The sequence below is a fragment of the Mya arenaria genome, chromosome 7 (assembly GCF_026914265.1).
Source record: "Mya arenaria isolate MELC-2E11 chromosome 7, ASM2691426v1".
Classification (NCBI taxonomy): domain Eukaryota; kingdom Metazoa; phylum Mollusca; class Bivalvia; order Myida; family Myidae; genus Mya; species Mya arenaria.
This window is the reverse complement of record NC_069128.1, coordinates 54593108-54618199: the sequence shown is the minus strand read 5'-3', so window position 1 is coordinate 54618199 and position 25092 is coordinate 54593108. Positions and strand designations below refer to the sequence as shown.

At 37.9% G+C, this 25092-nt stretch overlaps 1 protein-coding gene across 1 annotated transcript in view; it reads left to right on the top strand.

Moving 5' to 3' along the window:
* Positions 1-1811: 1811 nt before the first annotated feature.
* The window catches only part of LOC128239974 (low-density lipoprotein receptor 1-like), a 36965-nt gene continuing 13684 nt past the window's right edge, over positions 1812-25092 (top strand). Inside the window, exons 1-5 of the mRNA XM_052956450.1 lie at positions 1812-2317; positions 3833-3967; positions 5419-5581; positions 11492-11607; positions 11855-11963. Of these exons, the coding sequence (XP_052812410.1) occupies positions 2042-2317; positions 3833-3967; positions 5419-5581; positions 11492-11607; positions 11855-11963 (799 nt within the window). The 5' untranslated portion in view covers positions 1812-2041. The remainder of the gene's footprint in view (positions 2318-3832; positions 3968-5418; positions 5582-11491; positions 11608-11854; positions 11964-25092) is intronic.

Genomic DNA, 25092 nt, shown 5'->3' with positions numbered 1-25092 from the left:
TTCAATCAATATTTCAACTTGCAGTTTGTCAACTCGCCTTAACTACCCTTTTGGAATTCCTTGTACGATTAAACCACTTGAAACACCACCCTCTGTTCTGGCCAGTGTACGTGTTTATGCAAATATAGATGAATATGGCCCATTGAATTATTGGCAATACCTTACTACCTCACAAATTAAGCTGTCAACAAATATGATGTGTTTTAAAGTGAGTTCTAAACAACACCAAACAAACAAAAGAAGCCTGCCAACACTTTAAACCAATTAAATTTCAGTTCTGAGGGAGGGGCGAATGTCAAAAGGATGTGCCCCTTAAAAACACTCACTCGAACGTCAATTTCTGGTCCGCGCCTGATAGGCCTTCACATTCAATTGTTGTCAACTTTTTTATATTGTTGACAGATTACGCCATGATTTTAAATTGTGTTCATAAGAAGCATAACACACTTCTTATGTTTACAGTGGTGTATTGGATAAGAACTAGGGTCAATTCCTGCTGTCATCGGAGTCAAAAGATATAAAATATGTTTTATAAATTAATGTAATGTCTAAAATTATCATCTTGATAGTTGGCTACTCAAAACAGCCGCTAAATGGTTTCTAGGTGATTTAGAATATTTGTGTTTATTAAATACTATTAGCAATATTCATTTTCATGCTACATCTATTACAGTTGTTATATTTTCATGATACATCTATTACAGTTGTTATATTTTCCATGATACATCTATTACTGTTGTTATATTTTCCATGATACGTGTATCACAGTTGCTATATTTTCCATGATACTTATATCACAGTTGCTATATTTTCCATGATACATATATCACAGTTGCTATATTTTTCCATGATACGTATATCACAGTTGCTATATTTTCCATGATACGTGTATCACAGTTGCTATATTTTCCATGATACGTGCATCACAGTTGCTAGATTTTCCATGATACGTGCATCACAGTTGCTAGATTTTCCATGATACGTGTATCACAGTTGCTAGATTTTCCATGATACGTGTATCACAGTTGCTATATTTTCCATGATACGTGTATCACAGTTGCTATATTTTCCATGATACGTGTATCACAGTTGCTATATATAATTGCAAAAATAATTATTATGGATAAATGTACATGTTATTTATATTTTCCATTTTATGTACATCATAGTGTTTACATTTTCCATGATACATACATCACAGCTGTTCTGTTTTCCGTGATAAATGTATCACATTTGTTTTATTTTTCATGATACATATATTTCACATTTGTTATAATTCCCATGATACATATACCACAATTGCTATTTTTATTACACTATAGATACGAGCTGTTTGCCAAAACTTGCGTATCACTCTCATCTCGTGTACTGAAACTGTCATTAATCCTCGCATTATTCTTGTTCGTCTTTGGGGAAAAATGGCAAAAACGCATGGTATATTTCTCTTTATAATACACAAAAATGACATGACTATAGTCTAGCGTCTGGTGCATTTGTTACTTATTTTTATCTACATTCAGCTAAGTGGTTTGCAGGGCCGGCTCCAGGATCTGGCGCTAGAGGGGCAGAACTTGGAGGCCAAACTTTAGACATTAGCCATCTCCGGGGTTGGTGAAGGGTCCATTTCTCATCAACATTTCGATGCATTTTAGTATATATTTTTTTCTCGGATATTGACATTAAACGTTAACTTAAACAATACTTAAGATGGGGGCTGGGTGCACGGGTATGCCCCTCCCCCTCCCGCCCTTAATCCGCTAGAGGGGAAGACAATGAGTAACAGTTGCAAAATCAACTTGGTAGAGTGTGAATGTTCGTTGCCTGGTGTTCATTGATAACTGATCAAGCCGACATTCCTGGTGCACGCGGATTTTGATGGTTATTACAGTTGTTCGAAGTATCCGGAAATATTCCGAACATTTCATTATTTTCTTGCATCGGAATTCTCGATAGCAGCCTAGCGAAAATAATCTCACTACTCAATTCAGTGTTGATGATCGTGTCTTCGCCAACTCTTAGATAGGGACTCACAGAGTCAGTTATGCGGGAAAATACTTTCATCCAATGGAATACTGTGACTGTGTGTGGGATGGCCCTTGTGGCCCTGCTGCTGCCCAGCCTGACGAAACAGACGTCTTACTATGACGACTTCCGGTACAAATGTGTCCCCTTCCAGGAAGCGTTTATGTGCTCGGAGGCGCCATACAACTCGACCTTCCTGCCGAACGCCTTCGGACACCAAAACCTTGGCGATGTCCAGTCAGCACTTAACGATTTTATTCCGCTCATGGTTAAAAACTGCTCAGAGAGTTTAAAGGTATACTGTTCTGTCGTTTACGCTTTGATTTTTTTATTTACTTTCCAAAAAGAAATAGTTTTCATATCGATACGATCGAACGGGGAACACAGGGAATTGTATCATTGTCCGAAATTATGCTTGAAGATAACTATTTGCGACTAGAATTTTGGCCGTATTATTTTCTTTTTCAAAATTTGGTCCCAATTGCCTTTCAATCACCATTTCGGATCAAAGCAATGGGACAAAATCATGTGGTTTGAAGAATTATAATTTTGCCATGTAATTTCTCCATACGTAAATATTAAAACTGCACTCTCAGAGATGGACCGTTTTGACAACTTTTGTTTTGTTTTGTCTAGAAATAGCCAAATCTGCTTAAATATCTGGAAACCGGTAAAATAAGACTGCTGATAAATGAGCCGATTGCAGATTTTTCATATTTACGTTTGATAATTAATGTTTTATGCGAAAAAAAACTCATTTTTTAAAGCGTCAGGAGCGCTTTAAGCCATAAAACTTCAATTTTCGAACGTTAATATTAAAAACTGAGATCTGATATGTTGTCACATGTCTTATATATCACTGGTTTCAAGATATTGTTTTCAAAGATTGGTTCATTCCAAGACAAAAACTTAAAAAAGTTTTTGAAACGGTCCATCTGTGAGAGTACAGCTTTAAAGAGACTCGTTGGCATGTTTCAAACACCGACATCAATCAAAATAATTGTGTTCGAAATGTGACGAAAATGCTTATTTCAATGATAAAACATCATCAAAGTCTATATAAAAGCGCCTTAGTTCATAAGTATTCGAAATGTGACAAGATATGCTATATTTCGTCGTCAAGTGTTAGTAACAGTATTGGAAATGGAATTATTTACGGCGTAATAAATGGGTAAATATCGTTTTTGTGATTGTTCATAAAAGACAGTAAATAACTCCATTTTAACAAAGTTTAAAAAAAAATCGTTACCGGAATAACATGCATGAGTGGTTTTCTTTCTGTCTCCCAGAAAAACTTAAAGGGACTAGACACCAGATGGTCGCAAAATCGGCAAATACAGAATTTCCACAAAATAAGCATAGGATCGTGAAAACGAGCTAGTATGAGGCCGATACTACGCCATTTTATATCATAAAAAATAATGTTTTGTCGCTGTCTAAGTTGAGTCTACCCGGTTAAAAATAGCGCAAAATGGTTTCCAAATGTATAGTGTAAGCGACGAGATACACCAGAACGTAAGATCTAATGCGTTGTACACAACAAAATCAATTTTTATTGCAATAGTATACTCTGGTATCTAGTCCCTTTAAAGCCGGTCCTTTATTCAAAATATGAACGAATTTAAATATCATAATTTAATAGGAGCTTTTAAAAAGCATTTGTTTCGTACATTTGGCAATAAAACCACCTTTTAGGTATTCTAGCAATCAGAGCCGTCTGATATGTCTTCCCAAGATGCGGGAGATGGCCGAGTTGTTCAAATAGGTATTCCAGTATAATTTCCAAAGGCCATATTATCTCACTTTCAAGGAGTTTCTGTGTTTCGTGTTCGCGCCACCATGTACGGTCCTGGAGAAGCCTATACCGGTGTGCCGTTCGTTCTGTGAGGAGGCGGCGACCACAGCGTGCATGGACATACTCCGGGAATATAACCAGAAACCACAGGTGCCAGTATTACTTATATTCTTAATGTATTCGATGTACACGTATGGCTTGACACTTCATCTCTCATTTGGCAATAATTCTAAATTTAGATGCCCGGGCTGGTCTTCAATATTTTTCTTAACTGGATCTCAAAACGGTGTAGCTAATCGGATTACTTGTTATTAACAACTGACAAATAGAGTGAATGAAGTCAATTTACGATCTTAAGCCTAACGCTTTTTGTTGTTACGGGGCCCTGTTTACCCCATATATTTCTGGTACGATTTGGAAAAGTATTGCTTGCTGACTACAATTATGATAACTATAATGGGCAAATATACACTTCCGAAAATAATTTTGCTGTATTTCCATTTTTTCTTTGTTATTTTTTTTCAACTTGTATCGAACCTGAACTTTTGCAATCTTTCAATGCCAAAAAGCTTTCTTGTAACAATTGTTTCGATCTGTTTTTACATATTCCTGTTCAGCTCATTTAACCCTTTAAAACAATACCAAGATAAAATCGAGTAGTCTGGGCTGGTATTCAATAGTGGTCTTAATTAGATCTAAGAACGATGTAGCTAATCGGATTACTTGGTATCAACAAATGAACATTAGTGTAAATGGAGTCAATGATGTCAATGACTGAAGTTTATACTCGACTATCTACATTATTTCAATCGTGTGTATGGGTTAAGGAAACTAATTATGATTGTTTCAAGCTCCGACTGATGTTAGAATTTAATTTCTTTAGACAATTGATTGATGATTCAGTTATCTCAACATAATGATATACTGAGAAAATGCTTTAAAAAGAGTAAAACATGAACATTTTGAATAATTCACTGCGGTTATGTAGATAGAATTAAGATAATTGACTCAAACCCCTCATTTTTGTACGCATTCGGAACTACTCGGTTGTTTTCGATGGGAAATGACCGAGGAGTTCGGACAGTTTGGTACGCAGTATTCATTTTTTTCCTAAGGAGTATTCGGTACGCAAGAGGGTGGTTTGCGGTATGCAGAAGCCTAATAAAATGCACTTATCCATAAGCAGACTGTCAGATTCATTTTAGAATGCAACCTATATTTTCAGCCAATGAAATTGCAGATAGGCAGTCATTAAGTACTGGACTAAATCATTAAGAAATTCACCTTTAACGGATGTTCAAAGGTCCGCCTACTGCCTACTCATCCGATACACCTGCGTTATTTTTTAGTTTACAAAGTATCAGACAATGAGGTTGAATTGCAAGACAGTTAGATTACCTGAAGTAATATCTTAATGATTGAAAAGGACTCTTTCGCTACGCTCACTCCGCCCATTCTTATTAATTAAGAATTTACTTCATATCATCTAACTTTAACTTAAACTGATTCGAGTACCGTAATCATAAAATTTCTTCAGACGCAATGGGGAGGAGGTTACATCCAAATGACATTCAAAAATATGTTTGTTATACTGGTACCAGGTCCTCCAGTGTGCCAACTACCCGCGGTCCGGGCTGTGTATTGACCAGAATAACACCATCTCCCCCAATGGCGACTCAGAGGAAGGGGAGACAACCGTCAGAACGTATTATCCGGAAAAGGAGATCTATTTTACGGACAAAAATAACTTGGGATCTAGAGAAGGTAAGATTTCAGTAAGGCCATCCTTAAAACAGTGCTTGTTTGCAGTTACCCGTTAATCGTACCGTCTGCAATGTTGTTTTTCTACAGAGGGGCGAAAGTACCCAAAACGTGCATACTATAGGGAAAAATCCCTACCTACATACACACTCTAAAGATTATGGATAGGGTAACCACAAACAAACATATTTTTTTTTTAATTTTGGCCTAACGCAGGCAGAAAAGGTATATCACGAGGTTGCCGGAGATGGCCGAATATTTACGAGTATATCCCGAGCTTGTCGGAGATGGCCGAATCTAGTGTATCCCGAGGTTACCTGGTGATGGCCGAATAGTTATGAGTGTATGGGATGTTTTTAGAAAAGCCATTTTGAAAGGACTTACTCGCAGACTTTATGTTGCAACGACTTTTAAAACTTTGTTGAAACTGTTATTTTACTTCCTTTTTTTAACGGATACCAAAAAAACAACAACAGGAAATGATAATTATTTGAACATAATTTTGAAAATGCAGGCCTAAATTCAATAATAGTTGATAGACGTTATGCATAGCTACCAGCCCTTTTAATTGGATTTTCGGGGCTGACATAATCATGATTATGTCCCCATACCCCTTAAAGGTTACCCACTGAGGGCTCCTTTTGGCGCGTAGTATTATTTTATGAATTGGCTGCGGGTCTAGCACCCTCATTCCAACCAAAATTTGCTCTATAACAATCAGACTGTACTATTCGGTTGTAAGTGTGATTGGATCATTGGAAATCCCTCAATGCATGTACATGTATTAAGTAGAAAGTCGAATATTTCTGTCTTTTTATTCGTTCCAAATTGCTTGCTTTACTCGCAATATATTCTGTTTTAAAATCATAGAAAAGGGATATATATATATATCAAGTCGTCCTCATATAATCATAGTAAGGATGAGGCTATTTCGTCATATCTGGGTTAGAACATCCATGAAATGTCATTAAAAAGATGTATCTCTTTTCTTTACTGTAAAACAATTTTACATATCTGCACCAAGCCATTATTACATTTTTTTTAATTATGTGTCTGAAAGTTGCATTTTTTAATTATTTGTCTGAAAGTTGCGCACTTATTGAAGTCAAATATTTCATTATGAATTATATGGAAAGGCAGTGCGCCAAAAAGCCTTTTTAAACTACCACTAATGTGTTCTTGTCATACTTAATATCAAAATGCAGTTCTAAAAGAAATGCCAGTCTAAACAGCAATGAGGTTTATGACCGTAAACGACTGGAATTTTAATTTTCTTTATACAAACATGCAATAAAATGCAGCAAAAACACAAAATGCCCCGCCAGTGAGCCACTTGCTGATGAAATAGATTTTCAAGCGTTTCTTTGCAGTAATGGAGTTTTTTTGTGTGCAAAATGGTGGATAATTTCTGCTTATTGGGGTCACTGAAGTGTTCCGGTACGTACGGTAAAGTGTTTTGCAGTAATAAACGTCAGATGCTGACAGAATATAACATAGGAAATATACCTGTTCATTTGTATAGATTGCTTTAAGGTTTTTCGCCCATTCTGCAGATGCTTGGTAAATTCGTATTTAAAAGTTCACGTTTAGAAAAAATATATATCGTATACTACAGTCGAATCCCGTTGGCTCGAACTCGCTCGGTTCGAATTCCTCGTTGGCTCGAAGTGAATGCATATGACCGATTTTTATATTCTGAACGTAAGCATTCCCGCATGGCTCGAATTTTTCGAGGCTAAATCTATTTATGACGGTCCCTGAAAGTTCGAGCCAACGGGGGTCGACTGTACAACAACAATTGGAACATAAAACAGATATTATACAGTATGATTAGGCCTTGAAATATTGCTTAAATGAATATGCAAGTTAGCCTCGATTTCAATAAAATACGCAGTAAATAAAAACACTTCAAGCATTCTATATTGGTTAAAGATTTTTAGTAAAAACATGGTCGCATAGCCGTTATTTTGTTTAAGTACATACTAAACATATTTAAGTGATTTGGTGGTCTACATGATATGTTATTAACTACCCTTTAACTTGCCAAGCCACTGTTTATATCAACCGCTTCACCTGATTAAAATCAATAACGACTGACTGCTTAAATATTTACTGAATTAACGTATCGGAAAACTTGAGAACTATTGCCTTCTCATTTGAAAAAAATGTTGATCGCTTAAAAATCTTTCTTATGAATCCAACTCAAATCCAACTCAATTAGACTCGAAAATATATGGTGTGACCGTGAAATTATATATACCACTTAACATTACTAACTATAGACAAGCATGGCTCAATTAGTGATGAGGTACCTTAAGAAAGAATATGTGCAGTTGTGCAAGAAACGTCCTAGCTACATTACTCAGTCTCTCAGGAACACTCGCTTTATTGTCTGAAGCTGCTCATCGTAAGAAGCTGTGGGGAGCCGATCAAAATGGATTATAGCAATATCTGCATCATAATCAAATTAAATGTATTGAAGGATTGATCGCATTTTTTCTTGCGGTTTATGCTGTATGAACGCAGTAGTACTAGCTTCTTGGTTGTTTCTGCGTCCATATAGCATAAACGCAAGAAAAAAAACGCTAGAAAAAAGCGCAAGAAACATTGTGATCAATACTTATATTAACATTTTAAATATTTATTCATTACGATTAAAAATAAGCAGTATCTTCTGCAATTGAGTATTTGTTTTGAAAGAAATGTAACAGCCAACATAAGTACTTTGTATTTAAGAATAGTGATATTTGTAATGTCGTACATCATTGGATAAATGACGTCGCGCTTATCCAATGGGAGCGCAATATTGAAAGAAACAATTACCTCAAAACAAAACGTTTCAACAAAACATTTCTTCGTCTTACATTGACCATCACCGAGTGTAAACATCCGGTATGGTTCCCGTTAGTACTCGTTACACAAACACGGAAGGGGCGAAATTAATTTGGCTACCATGTATCCGTCGGCCATATTTATATCGTAGAAATGACGAAATGGTGGTGGTTCTCGTCTTTGTCGGGCAATTATGCCGTAATCGCTCTGACAAGCCGTGATACGCTCACGATTAAAAACGATAATCATATCAAGTTTCTATAGAAAACTCTTACTATATTAGTTGCATGTGTATTATTATATTATGCCATGAATAAAAGCAACGCGCGGACGGGATAGAGCGCATGTTATGACGTCACGTCATTTTATCCTTAACATTGCTACTCAAGGGAACGTAGTTCTGTATTATTTTTGATAGCGTTGATGCGCTACAATTGCAAAATGCGTACCGCGTCGCGTTGTCTACTATAATAGTATGTTGTCCCGCTGCTTGCAATAAAAACATGACGCCATGTTGTTAAGTTCATTCGTATCGAAACTCCAATGCATGTTTTATGAGACAATACACCACAGCATTTATTTTTCAAAAATACATTTCGATACATGAGATAACGAAATAACGTTATGTTTTGAACAAAAAAACACATTTGAAATTCACTTGACTCAGTGTTTAATAGCATGCATATGACGGCAAAGATGCTACAGCGCTTTATTGATAAGCCATCAATTCAAGTACCAGTGCATATATTGATATATTTCAAAGCATTTATTGCTTATTTGCCTCTTAACTTATATTATTGGATAACATGTCTGGGGAATTTCAATTTTGTGGTTAACGAAGGATAGAAAAGATCCAGTGCATGATCATATAAACTCTTGAGTTAAAAGATGTAAGAAATTAATTACGGTAAAATTAATTACGGGTTAACATTTTATATTAAATTAACAACATTCAAAATAATATGTATTCGTGCTGGCTCCGTCTCAGTAAATTATGTAATGGTTCAAGGTTATAAGTATGCATTTGCCAAAATAAATGGGCGAGTGTCGCAAATTTCAATTTCATATTTTGCACTTTTTAGCCCTCTCTTACTTCCAAATCAAACGTCTGCATGCAGAGGGCTGGGACTCAAATTTAGCGACAATGTTTACAAATCAACGTTTCGTCCGCATAAAATTTTGAGCTCTTCGGCGAAAATCTGCAATTAAACTGTATTTTGTATGATTTCAAGGCATTGCTTTTGGTGCTTAGTCGATGAAATATATTGCGATCTTAAAGGGGCTAGACACCAGATAATAAAATTGGAAGAAAAAAAAATATTTCGCCACATTTTCATCATTCGTACTGTTTGCGCATTTCCCCAAATTTACTAGGGTTGTCTGCCACGTAAATCCCAGTAAATTTAAAAATAGATTTACCACGTAAATCCCAGTAAATTTAAAAATAGATTTACCATGTAAATCCCAGTAAATTTAAAAATAGCGTCGGTATAGTTTTCTGTACTTATAAACAGATATGATTTAAACTAGAAAACCGTTATGCGCTATTTTAAACGGGGAAACGCAGATGGGACAGGTCAGCAACATGATAGTTTAACCGTGTAAAGTGATGTATTACCAGCCCCTTTCCATGTGACATTGACAATTCTATGCTTGTTGTGAGGAAATACGGTATTTGCCTATTCATAAACTGGTATGTAGCCGCTTTAAACTTAAACAAGTTATCTTTTATAAACATGTAATCCAGTGAGTTAGATTCCCGGTTCTGGTGGCTACTCTTGCATTGCGATTTTTCTCTCTATGTTTCTATATATTTCTTGTATGTTGTATGTTAAATATAAGCGGTTTCCTTTGAAAGTCACATTTTATGACAGAAATCTACTAAAAACACGCAGTACAAAAAGAAACCTTGTAATCATAAAGCAATGGCCAATTTATTACCGAATTATGCCACAATAATTATTATAAAGAACAATCAACATCCTATATTTTTCTGTTCTCATTTTGGCTGGCCCTTAGGATTTGAGAGAAGTTACTCTTGTTCAGCAATGAAATAGAAATGTGTGAAATTGGCCTCTTAAAATTCAATTAACGAAATTACCCTGACCTGTTTCCACGATCTGCAATTTGCACTCCTTTTTGTACGAACGCTGTAGTTTGTTTAATGACTATTTTCGTATACAGAAGAACCACTCAGACTCGCTTGGCTCGAATTCATCGTTGGCTCGAACTAGGTGTAGAGGACCGATTTCTTAACAATCCCAGACTTCAATTTAGGGTAAAATTCATCATGTTCAATCTCGATTAAGGCCAATACAATGTGTAAGCATCCTATCCCTCCTCTGAAGCACCCTGCCCTTTCTTAAAATTTGATTCAAACCCTCATTTTTTAATTTAATACTTTGCACCTTCTTCCTATCCTAGTTAAAGTGTGAACACAATGAGATTTCATTCATTAAGTACTTTGCCTCTGTAAATTGTTGAAGGGCCGAAGAAAACCTACATTAAGTTCCTATATTAATCACATCTAAGAACTGAAGTTGACCCTTTATTTCGACATAGATAATGCCACAAATTGTACGGCATTCATCGTAAATATTCGCGTTTTGTTTATGCGTGTTCTATTCTACCCTCTGCTGGAGTGACCCTATTTTGCTAGGCAGTGCGTTAAGCGTGTAGCTCCATTTATATCATGCAGTAGAACTTCGTTGGCTTAAACTCCAAGGGACCATCAAAAATACCTCGGAAAATTCAATGAAGCAGGATTGCTTACCTTCAGTATATAGAAATCGGTCCATTACATTCAGTTCGAGCCAACGAGAAATTCGAGCCAAGCAAGTTCGAGCCAACGAGAAATTCGAGCCAAGCAAGTTCGAGCCAACGAGAAATTCGAGCCAAGCAAGTTCGAGCCAACGGGATTTGACTAGACCTCAACATTAATCATATGACCTAACTCCTCCGAGTTGGGCAGCTGTCGGCGTCAAACTCCTTAGCCCCAATACTAGCTCACACATATAAATACTAGTATATTGTTCCGTAAAAAGTATTATTTCACCTTAAACTCCTCCTCTGCCCTTGCAGAATCGGTGGCGGTTGACCTGTTTCTGTTGGTTACCTCCCAGAACAAAATCCAGTTGCTGGACATCCGTTCCCCTAACTCCATGGACACCATCACCCTATATCGCGGACTCTCTGAGGTAAGGCGCCATCATCATCATCATCATCATCATCATCATCACCACCACCGCCGCCGCCGCCGCCGCCGCCGCCGCCGCCGCCGCCGTCGTCGTCGTCGTCGTCGTCGTCGTCGTCGCCACCACCACCACCACCACCACCACCACCACCATCATCATCATCATCATTATCATCATCATCAACATCACCACCATCATCGTATGCCATGTTCATTGCTACCTTTACCACCATGTGTTATGTCTGCTGTAGGTTATCGGGACGTCTGTGGACTACTACATCCGGTCGCAGGATGAGCGCTACATCTACTGGGCCTCCAACACAGACGGTGCCATCATGAGGGCCGAGCTACACTACGACTGTAAGTGGGATATATTTCATCATCACGCATCCAACATAAATGACGCAACGCCATTGGTCCAGGACTGGTCACGCGGTTACCCCATAGTTTTCATATTGGTTCACCAAATTTATATCGTACCGAAATGGCGTCTATTTTCCGATTCCGATGAATAAATGAAACACTTAAACATGTAAACAGGTTGTCGACGTGATATATACCTTACGGGGTTAATAGGTGACCCCGTAACTTATATAACAATTCACATACATGTTATATGGCAGTCCATCCATTAATTAGATATTTTTTCAGAAGGCCCATTGGGTGTAGTGTTATGTCTTGATGTAGGGCTTTCAAATGATACCAAATTCATATGAGTTTACTAGGCATCTTCATGATGGGTTGACTACCTTACATATCCCATGATGTTGTGATTGGTGTATTTCACAAGTCAACCCGTCGTGTTGCTATTGTATGCTGTCCAATTCCGTGGCTTCATAGACGCAACCTAATCATTCGTCCGTTCATATGTCCATTACATACTACTTGTCAAATGCGGACAACTTGATTACCGATTACTTGATCTTTTGGTTTCCTATTACCCTGAAAAGAGTGCACTTACAGCGTCGTTATTGTCTGAGATATTTCTCAGCAACGATAGGTTTTAATTGTTAAGATCGAAATGATCAGCGAAGCGTCAGCATGTAATGGTCATTTCATTTTTCACAGAGTTATGGCCCTTGCCAGGTGAGTTTTTTCTTATTGAGTCCATACAGAGTTATTCTTATCTGGATCATTCCTCAGCACTAGCTGGTGTAATTCCCGCTTCAGGAAGCATAATTGTAAGATATACACTCGTCGACATGGTCAGGTCACACGCAGAGTTATGGGCCTTGACATTCCAATATTTTGTTAAAGTACAATTGTTCTAGTCTTAAAGTCTCGATGGATAAGAAATATTATAACAAGTCCAATAGAACAGGTACATTTCTGGTAGCGAAAATGAAATAAAGGAATTCAAATGAAAATAACATTTATTTACAATAATACAATTTATTATGTTTTCTTTTTTCGCGTATAAACAAAACTAAAAATAACATGCATGCACATAAATTAATGTTTATATTTATGAACGTAAGTAATAAATAATTGAGACAAGAATTCACAAAATAAATATGTATATTTTCATTTTTTTCACAACACTTAAAGTCATATCAAAGTGCCTCATACTTCACTTCTGCGTCACCACTTTCGTCAGTACGTGTAACGGTCTGCGTCGGTTGAAAGCTTGGGTACTGGTTATTGTAGATGCTTGGAGCAGCGCTTGGCTGACCCGTCTGCATATGCGGCCCCGGATGTTGAAGGGAGAAGGGATAGTCCGATTGGCCGTAATACGGTACAGAGGCGTATCCCGGGTGAAAACCGTTGCTGATGTTCGCCCCGGGCATGTCGCTGGAGCGGGAGAGGCTGTTGCCATGGTACATGAAGGCGCTTGCCATAGGCGTCTGTGTATTCCAAGCTGGGTGGTACAGGTTGTTGTCTTGTGTACTACCGGAAACGCTGCTAGGTACCTGGAAGCCGGAAGTGACCGGAGACTCGGATCGCGGTGAAGGAGACCGGCTGCTGCATTTCTTTGACTTTGAGGACCTGCTGCTGCTATGGTTGTTGCTCTCCTCAGTTCCTTTCAGCTGGTTGCGGCACTTGGCCCGCCTGTTTTTGAACCAGACCTGCACACGTATCTCCGGAAGCTGGATTTCCATAGCCACCTCCTCCCTCATAAACGCATCCGGGTACCTAGTAGTATTGAACAGTCGTTCCAAGATGTCTAGCTGTTCTCTGGAGAATGTGGTTCGCTCACGTCGCTGCTTCCGGGCTTTCCCTGCCGCCTCGTAGGGAGCCTGTCGGTAGCTTTCGCCTCGCTGCGTGATGTCCACGTTTGGTGCTGCTCCCTTCATAGACGGTGGCTGGCTGGGCGGAAGTTGGGCGGCCTCCATTTGCGGGTAGCCGTACATCATGGCACCAGGGTGAAGTGGCGCGTATGGTCGCTGTTGTTCAGAGGATCCCGGAAACTGGAGACTCTGCTTAAGGTAGGCCTGGTCTGCGAAATGCGCAGGCTGAAATCCAAGACCGGTCTCCAAGCCTGACGTGTCTGTTGATTGCTGATGGTCGCTGGGTGAGTCGTGGCTGTCAGCTGAGTCTTCTGAGGCAGGAAATGATTGGTTGTACAGCGACAGGTACCCCGGCATGATGACGTCACTTCCGGAACGAGCTTTGGAGTCAAACATGTTTGCTTATTGGATAGATGTTTTCGAGATTGAGGTTAAACCAAGTTTGTACTGTAATCTCATATTTTGGGTGTATATATACATGAGTTCGCGGCCCTTTAGTTTGATCACGGAGGCGTTCTAGAGGTGTTGAAAACATTTCACGCAGTTTGAATAACGCCGCTTAATTTAGACGGCATTTTCACACAGTGTTTGCGTTCTTGTTTTGGTCAACGTGTGAAAATTGACCAAACACTGGCAAAAAGTGATCACTATCAAAGTGAACACGTCTAAGAAAAACTTTTAATTGATGTGGTCGAAAAACGATTCGTTTTGACTTTGTTCGATAGGTTGCTATCACTTTCGTTCCATTCTGCGAGAGATGGAACGTATCCTTAAAATATAGAAACTCGTTATTTTGTTTCTTGCTAAAATTTGACTTCAGTAAAAATATGGTAACAAACTAGTAAAATTAACGATAAATGTAAAGTAGCTCCAGAAACGTTTTAAATATTGACAAGGATCAAGTGCTTGTTATTCGTATTTTCAAAAAAAAAATGTACTTCAATTTATTTGAAATACGAAACTTATTACAAGAAAGTAGAATTGCAATAGTTATAATACATATATTTATGTGTTTTATTATAAAGAATAATTAAGCTCGTATTGCAAAACAATATTTTGTCATTGTGTAATAGTATTTAAATCTTTAATAATTGGCTATATTTAGCATTTCAGTAACAACTTGCTTAAATTCAACAAAATAAAGAATCTTCATTAGCATAATCATTTAACAGTCAAATGTGTCTTTGATAAATATGTCCCCTTCCACGATCGACCAGAAAAATTGACATGACCCAAATTATTTTAATTACTTCAAGTCTGATATATAGTTTAAATATTATCATTTTAATAATACAACTTTTAAAAGACGTTTTATTTCTGGAATCAACATTTAGCTTTAAGATCAATGGAGCGATCCGAGAACTTAATTATTTGTGGGTCGAATTCCTTATCAATAAAATTTCCGGAAAGTTTTCTGAGACTCGAACCTAAAGTTGCCGCGGAATACTGCAGCTCGGATAAGAATGATGCCATAATTGCACGAAATGCAGGCTAACGCCATACTTAAACCATTCTTTGTTTTCCCGCCCACGACCCTGAGGTAAATTTAGTGTGGGTCGGTCGGTAGTTATGTGGTAGAAGTAAAAAACGTACTTCTTTTTGTAAACAATCTTTAAAAATAAATAAATAAGATATTGACAAGTTGTTGAATATTGTTATAAATTGTACACAGTATGGTCTCAGGTCATTTTTGAAGAAAAAGTTTTCAAAATTATTTCAACTATTTAAGTTTGAAAAAAATCTCCGGACCCGTCAGTGTTTTCAGCGCTTTGATTATTTTGTTTGGTTAATGATTATGAGCACAACATGCATAGAAAGCATGGTTTATATATTTTTATTTCCAACTAGTATGTGCATGGCCAAGAAAGTAAAGTTATACAGATTTATATAATAATCATATAAGTGTTTAGTAAGAAAAGCGAGCCCTCTCCCGCAAAAAGGACCTCACATGTAAATCTAATTTTGATTTGTCGAGAGTTGTCACGTGAGGAGTAAGCAAAAAATGGGAGCGATGATACATGACTCCGAAAATTCTTTTTCAATATTTCTAATTATTTTTTGTCTAACAATGCAAGCAATGACAAATAAACAAATATAAAAGAAGGAAGTGTGTATATATTGCAGCGTTTTAAACACCACTTTGGGAAGGGGCCGAAGCCTCTCTGAATCGGAAAACTGCGTAATTTTGACTAGAATAGGGAATTCAATTTTTTTTAAGAAATTAACAAGAATGCCTAAAATGGAGAGAACAGGGTGATATGAAGTTTGTTTCTTTAAGAAACACCAACTCATCTAAACAACGATTTGTTTGGTGTGTTTTTTAGTTTCTTTCCTTTTTTAAAACATACAGCTTGGAATTTTATTTTGACGTTTGAGAAGAACGTATATGTCTTAACATTGGGAACCTGCCCCCAAAATTGGTCAGAAAAATAGCACTGTATAATTTCTTCACTCCTCGTTATGTAATTTAACTACATGCAGTGTTTACTATCTATGTACAATCAACGCGCATTGGCCGCTTTTTTAGAACTCAAATTTTGATCATTTCCTTTACATAAGCATTTTTATTCGACAAAAACGTGCCATTTCGTTCACATAGAATTGAAGATGTGGTTTGCACATGCACACCTGGGTACTGTGTGATGCGGAATCAGAAAACACAATTATTATTATTATTTACCAACCTTATATAGCGCCCTTTTCATATAGACGTTCAAAGGCGCTTTACAACGATATAATCTGGTAGTTAACTACAAGCAATATCATTAAAATACTAGACAGCTTTTGAACAATAAATGTACAACATACTAAAAAATATGAAACACAATAAAATGAAATGTGGTATTTAACTGGTCGTCTGAATTAAAAACAATAAATATCAATATCATACGATAAAAAATAGTCTAGCGAAACTTTGAAAAAAATTAAGAATGATATTAATATAATTTACGCCTGACATCTTAATTGCATTTATATATTGTATCAATAGTCTAAAACAGTTTACATAGGATATGTAACTGTACTTAAAGATCATGGTAGAAATAAAACAGGTTGTAAAATTATGTTTAAAATCACATAATGGTCACACAGTCTTCGTGAATCACTGTCACAGATGTCACAATGTGTAACCGAAATTCAGAGGGGTCGGCGAAAATACCTCGAGCCTCGGGAAAATCGAGCCAAGCGGTAATTTTTACCTAGAGTTTAAAGAAATCAGTTTTTTAAATTTAATTCGAGCCAAGGAGAAATTCGAGCCAAGGAGAAATTCGAGCCAAGGAGAGCCAAGGAGAAATTCGAGCCAAGGAGAAATTCGAGCCAAGGAGAAATTCGAGCCAAGGAGAAATTCGAGCCAGACGAGTTCGAGCAAGCGGGGTTCGACTGTAGTTGAACTCGCTGATTTCGTCAATATATTCAGTTTTCGATATTGCCCTGTCATGATCAATATTTTTGTCAATTTTATTGTTTTGGATGGGGATTCTGTACAGGTCAGGTCATTTTTAACACGTAGAGTTATGGCCCTTAATGTATGCATTTTTGCCAATTCTTTTTCAGAATCTAAATTGTTCCATGGTTTAGAAGGATTATAACACCCGTTCTATAGAAACAAATGCAATCGTACAATAGCATGATTTATTCGCAAAAATAAAGTAACAACCTTTCAGTGAAATAAAATGTATTTACAAATTTTGGTATACAAACAAAATGAACAGAAAATGAATAAATATAATTTAAAATAACAATATTAATCACAGCACCGCGACACGAGCACAAATAAATTTTCAATATTTGAATGTACATTTTTTTGAGTCACGAATTGACATAACAAAGACATTTAAAATTACACTAAATAGTGTTATGTTTTCACAGTGCCTCATATTTAATCTCCGCGCCGCCATTTTCGTCCATCCGTGTGACGATCTGTGTCGGCTGAAAGCTTGAGTACTGATTCTGGAAGGCGCTTACAGCAGCGTTTAGCTGACCCTGCTGCATTCCCGGAAGTTGGAGGGAGAATGGATAGTCCGACTGGCCGTAGTAAGGAACACTAGGGTATGCCTGGGGGAAACCGTTGCTCATGTTTCCTCCGGGTAGGTTGCTTGGTCGGGGGAGGCCATTACTCTGGTACATGTAAGAGCTTGCAGGAAGCGCCGGTGTATTCCATACTGTAGGGTATGTGCTGTTGTCATAGGTACCGGAAACACTGCTCGGTACCTGGAATACGATAGGGACTGGCGATTCAGAACGCGGTGACGGAGACCGGCTGCTGGATTCCTTTGACTTTGGCGATCCACTGCCACTTTTAGTGTTGCTGCTTTCCTTTTTTCCTTTCAGCTGGTTGCGACACTTGGCCCGTCGGTTCTTGAACCACACTTGTACACGTAATTCGGAAAGTTGGATCTTTATAGCGAGCTCCTCTCTCATGAACACATCCGGGTACCTGGTCTTATTGAACATGCCTTCCAGAATATCTAGCTGTTCCCTGGAAAATGTGGTGCGTTCGCGCCGCTGTTTTCGTGCATTCCCTGTTCCCTCGTAGGGTGAAGGCCGATAGGCGACGCCCCGCTGAGTTATGTCCACGTTTGGTGCTGCTCCCTTCATGGACAGCGACTGGCTGACAGGAAGTTTAGCAGCCTCCAAATGCGGATACCCGTACATCATGGCGCCAGGGTAAAGTGGCGCACCCTGTCGCTGTGGTTCAGCGGGTATCGGAAACTGGAGACTCTGCTTCAGGTAGTCCTGCTCTGAATACGGCGTCTCCGATCCGGTGGATTCTGTTCTCTGCAGATGGTCGCTAGATGTGTCGTGGTTGGCGGTGGAATGTTCAGAGAATGGAAACGTCTGATTATACAGCGATAGGTATCTTGGCATGATGACTTCACTTTCGGAACTGGATTTATGGTCAAGCATTTTTGTTTTCTGAATAGTTGTTAACGATTTCGAAGTATAACTCGTTTGTAAGGAAATCTGAAAATCAGACGTATATATTAGTTCGCGGCCCTATGGTTTGATCAGGAAAGCATTGTAGAGGTGTTGAAAACAGTTAACGCGGTTTGAATAACGCCGCTTTAATATGCCGGCGTTGTAAAACAGTGTTTGTGTGCGTGTTTTGGTCAGCGTGTGAAAACTGACCAAACAATGGTAAAATTGGTCACTACAAGATTGATGTGTTAAAGGAACGCTCATTTCTAGATTTCATAGAATGTTGCCGATCCTGGATTGTTAAGATTGGTTGTTTTACGGTTACCATAAAGTTTCAAATCACCGGCATGCTTAGATCTGAATGATTCAAGAATGCCGGGGAGTATCGCTCCTTATGTATACTCTAAGTACAAAATCAAAGGTTTATTAGCACATCAGTTAGAAGAATGCCAATACACAAAGAACATACGTACATTATTTACAGATGTACGGCACGGACCTTATATAATATAGGTCTGTGATATAAGTATCTTTATAAGTATTTATAATTGAATAACAGAGTTCCCTGTTAGCTCCATTAATATTTAATGCTGATGGATGGTGACCCCCATATAATTTAAGTATATTTTGAACGTATTTCCTCAATACTCACTTATATGTAAATTACAGGACAGAAAGTATATCATACATACAGTTAGAAGTTGGTATATTGGCTTTTAAACTGAAATCGAACGTAATTGGCATATTGCGCAATCTTTGAAGGCCAAAACACCTCTTTGATATATCAATTTCCGTACAAATTAAATACTTTCTTTTTACTACACCCAAAACCCTTTAACGTGATACATATGCAATTTTGATGGATTGTATCACTTAGAGTTGCTTGCCTAAAATCCATATCGCACGAAAACGAAGGTCGAGTGAGATGTACATGTATCTTAACTCAAGCAACGAGAAGTGATGCAACCCCACATATCAACCGACTAACATACCTTTTAAGTTTTTTGTTTTGTTTTTATTGATCAATGGACACGGCTGTCTGCCATTGACTGTCAAACCAGTTATTTCACAAAAACATTGTACCAGAGCCTCACGAAGTGGGCCTCAATCATGGTCTGTTTTTGTTTACAAGGTAAACTATATAAGCACTATTTCATTTTCTATAGAAAAAAAAAAAACAATCGCCATGACCACCAGGGGCGGCTCCACGATTAGAGCGGGGGCATAACTTATGGGCGTAGCCTTTTGACTCTCGCCCGTCCATCTGAACCAAAATTTATTTCTTTTAGGTTGTTTGCAATGGTGTGTGTTGGTACTCCGTCAAGAACATTTCATCAATTATTAGTCCGAAGCAGTGCATTTTGAGCGTATTCTATTTCTTTTTATCTCCTATATTGAAATGTGAAGTAAACTCGGACGGGTTTATGGGATTGGGCGCGCGCCGTGTGTGCGCGCGCCGGGTGTGCTCCCCTCTGGATCCGCTAGTTTAAACAAAGCAATGGTCCTTGGAGGGGTTTTGCCTATTAAACACCATGTAAATATAGTGTTATTCTTATCAGCAATAACTGGCTTGGATCACGTTATTTACTCAAAAATCTTTTTATTTCAACCCAGTTTACTGTTAAGCAAGTGAATATGGAAACTCGATACATATAGTTATACATAAGCCAATTCGTTAAATGTGGTGAATGTGCTTGGTATATTGTATATGCTAATGCTGTCCCTATGTTGGGACCTTGTGCTTTTGTAAAATAAAAGTTGAAAGTTGAAAAAGGGCCTTTGGCGAACATTTTAGGGTAGAAGGATTTTTGTTTTGTTTTTATAATAACAACATCATTGATATTCTGTTGGGAAATATGTCTAGTCAGTTATAATATGGGGGTCAAAAATGACATAACACATTTGATGAAGGAAAAAAGAGGTACGTGGAATGGAATCAGGTGGTCCAATCAAACTCAGCAGATACAATAATTTACTTGAAAATATTTTCTTTTTTCAATTTCGTTTTGCAGTATTTGCAGTATTTCTAAGACTATCTCTGTTCTTAACATTTAGAATGACTCTAAAATTCAACACGTTTGTTCTAGTACAAAAATTACTTGGTAAATATTTCATTCTTGGAAATTTGAAAAGTGGACAAATTAAACTAAGAGCGCATCTACCCAATTCTGAGAAGAGCATATAACGCGGGCTCCTTTTACCTAGTACATGTGTTATTCGGCGCAACAAGTTGCTCCATAAGCTCCAAGTTTTCAACCCTCCAGACGTCGCATCCGTATGTTAGAATAGGTACTTTAGTAGCATCGAAAAGTTTAATTTGGAGATATAGATGCAGTTTTAGATTATTGGTTTTTAAAAAAAAAGGACACGCGTGGCTTTGTTTGCCTGGCTAATCAAATATTTGCGACAACTCAGAAAGCTACAATTGGCCAAAAAATAAACTCATAGATATTAATATTTCTTGACGATCTATAATACTTGATTATCAATGTTAACCTTTCTAGCAGCAATTGCCAATATCTAAGGTTTTTTTTTTTAAATATTAATATTGAATTTCCATTGTATACAAAAATCATGGAATCATTTTAAACTTTGTTGGAAGTCACGCTCATTGTCTGCAAAGAGCACGGCGGTCAGACATTGGATCCTCTGCCTTCGGTGGTTCAGTCCAGAATGATCACAAAGCCCCGGCCTATTGCCACTTTTATAGTTTATTTGGCAAGTGTTTTTATTTTCAAAGAATGATCTTAATAGCCGATTCTGTAACCATATTTGCACTATAGTGTGTAATTTATTAAGAAAACTTGGATTTCCAAGTCGAGAATCGATGTCTCTTTTTTATGTCACTGTCCAAGTTGTTTAGATCATTGCGGCAGCGCATAGCGTCGCAAATCCACGAGGAAAAACTCACAATAATATTGACCCACTGAAATGGACAAAAATAGTGATGCCACCAAGTGCAAGCTCATTGTATTTAATGTACACCGACAACCTCTTTAGTAGTAGGATTTTAATAATATTGACATCTTATTAATACATACTTGCGCTCTCTGATTTCGTCAATGTATTTATTCAGTATACAATAGTGCCAACTCATGTTCAATATTATTGTCAATTGATCCTGGATGGGTTTCCGTATGGTCATGTAATTTTTCACGGAGTTATGGTCGTTGGTGAGATTTTCTTAATTAATTAATGTGTCCTTATCGCGTCTTTCATATCTGAACTATTTCTCAACAATAGCTGGCTTGAATCCCATTACAAGAAGCTTCATTGTCAGATGCGCACAGCGTCCCCATGTTTCTGTTAGGTCAGTTTTCATGCGCAGATTTTTGACCCTTGATGTCTGCATTTCATTTCAGGTCCATTTCATAATCTAAACTTCTTCATGGTAAAGAAAGATTATAGCCTTCGTTAAATAGACACGTATATGCTCTTACATTCGCATGATCTATTCGAAAAGAATAAAAAAAAGCTTATTTACAAAATTTAATGTATTTTTATATGCAAACAAATGAAAACAAATTCAATGATAATAAATTAAAATAACAATAATTATCACAGTGCTTAAGTACAAACACACATTAAATTCAATTTAACTTTGTAAAGCAAGCATTTAAAACTACACTTGATAGTGTTATTTTATCACAGCGCCTCATATTTAACCTCCGCGCCGCCATTTCCGTCCGTCCGTGTGACGATCTGTGTCGGCTGGAAGCTTGAGTACTGATTCTGGAAGGCGCTTACAGCATTGCCTGGCTGACCCTGCTGCATCCCCGGAAGTTGGAGGGAGAATGGATAGTCCGACTGGCCGTAGTATCCCTGGGGATAACCGTTGCCCATGTTTCCTCCGGGTAGGTTGCTGGAGCGGTTACTCTGGTACATGTATGAGCTTGCCGGATGTACCTGTGTATTCCAAGCAGGAGGGAATGTGCTGTTGTCCTGATTACCGGAAACACTGCTCGGTACCTGGAAACAGGTCGGGACCGAGGATTCGACCCGCGGTGACGGAGACCGGCTGCTGGATTCCTTTGACTTTGGCGATTTACTGCCACTGTCGGTGTTGTTGCTCTCCTCTTTTACCTTCAGCTGGTTGCGGCACTTGGCCCGTCGGTTCTTGAACCACACTTGAACACGTGACTCTGAAAGCTGGATCTTCATAGCGAGCTCCTCCCTCATAAACACATCCGGGTACCTGGTCTTATTGAACATGCCTTCAAGGATGGCTAGCTGTTCTCTGGAAAATGTGGTGCGTTCGCGCCGCTGTTTTCGTGCATTCCCTGTTCCTTCGTAGGGTGAAGGCCGATAGGCGACACCTCGCTGAGTTATGTCCACGTTTGGTGCTGCTCCCTTTAAGGACGGTGACTGGCTGACCGGAAGTTTGGCAGCCTCCAAATGCGGATATCCGTACATCATGGCGCCAGGGTAAAGTGGCGCGCCCTGTCGCTGTGGCTCAGCGGGTATCGGAAACTGGAGACTCTGCTTCAGATAGTCCTGTTCTGAATACGGCGTCTCCGAGCCGGTTGATTCCGTTCTTTGCAGATGGTCGCTAGACGTGTCTTGGTTGACAGTAGAATGCTCAGAGAATGGAAACGTCTGATTATACAGCGAGAAGTATCTTGGCATGATGACTTCACTTTCGGAACTGGATTTATGGTCAAGCATTTTTGTGTCCTCAATAGATAAATACGATTTCGAAGTGAGAACTCGTTTGTACGGAAATTTGAAAATCGGGGGAATATATTGACGGAGTTTGCGGAACTTCGGTTTGATCAGGAAAGCATTGTAGAGGTGTTGAAAACAGTTAACGCGGTTTGAATAACGCCGCTTAAATATGCCGGCGTTGTAAAGCAGTGTTTGTGTGCGTGTTTTGGTCAGCGTGTGAAAACTGACCAAACAATGGTAGAAGTGGTCACTTCAAGATTGGTTGGTTAAAGGAATACCTTGTTTCTAGATTTCATAGATGTTGTGGAAAGGTTAGATTGGTTGTTTGTGAGCTACCATAATGCTTCATATTATCAGCGTGCTTTGCCTTGAATTATTCGAGAAAGCCGCAAAAACTAGTGTTGTAACATATGTATACTAGAACGTACAAAGTCAAAATTATATTAGCATATAAATCCATAAGAACATTGCCAATACACAAAGAACATATGAGTCGCATCGCGCGATTTTTAGGCTTTCGGACATATTTGCTTTTATTATTATTAGGGGTATTTGAATTAAATAACATTTCAGGAAGAAATTCTGAAAAAGTATATGATGATATCAGATATATTGAGTAATAAACGTGTTTAAAGTGAGACTGTATCGCGCATTTTCAATACTAAATGTGACGTCATTCGCATTCTGTAACAGTACATCACTATGCGGTCATTACGAAAGTACATTATTCAAATGACGTGAACATTTAACGCATCAATATTAAACTACCTTACTAATTTATTTAATTTATTTCGCACCGAATCTTTATGGAACATGAATTAAAAAAAATGATGACTGTTTTTGTTTTTTTTAATTTTAACACGTCTGTTTAAACACATACTATGAATGCCGTCAAAATAAACCAGGACTAAATCCGTGGTTGCTATAGAAACCAATGGTCATAATCGTAGAAAATATTATTCCACTTGTGATCACAGAGTTATAGAAACTAATAGTCATAATCATAGAAAAAAATATTCCACTTGTGATCACAGAGTTATGGTCCTTGGCGATGCTTTGCCTCATGAACATTATGATTATATCGCGTCATTCTTGTCAGCAAAAACTGGCTTGGATCCCGTTTTAGGAAGCTACTCAGAAATCGTTTTGTTTAAACACATTATTTAAATTACAGTTAAGAAACTGCATATGGAAACCGGATACGTAGATACACATTGAAAAGTTAATTTACTGTGGTGAACTTGCTTTATAAACTGTATGTGCTAATGCTCTTCCTATGTAGGGACCTAATGCTTTTGTGGAATCAAAATTGAAAGTTGAAAAAGTGCCAGCCCAATGGCGAATATTGTTTGGTAAAGGGTTGTTGTTTTTTGCTTTCTTTTTTTAACAACATCATTGATATTTAGTGGGAATTTATGGCTAGTAAGTTTTATGACAGAACACATTTGTTCGATTAAAAGAGGTACTTGGAAGGGAATCAGGTGGTCCAACCAAACTCAGCAGATACAATAACATACTGGAAAATATTTTTCTTTTTTTCAATTTTGTTCAAAGAAATTAACTTGTAGTTTTAACACAAAAAGCAGTATTTCTAAGAATATCTGTGCTCTTAACATTTAGAATGTCTCTTAACGTCAATACTTAAAGTATAGAAATGATTTGTAAAATATTTCATTCGA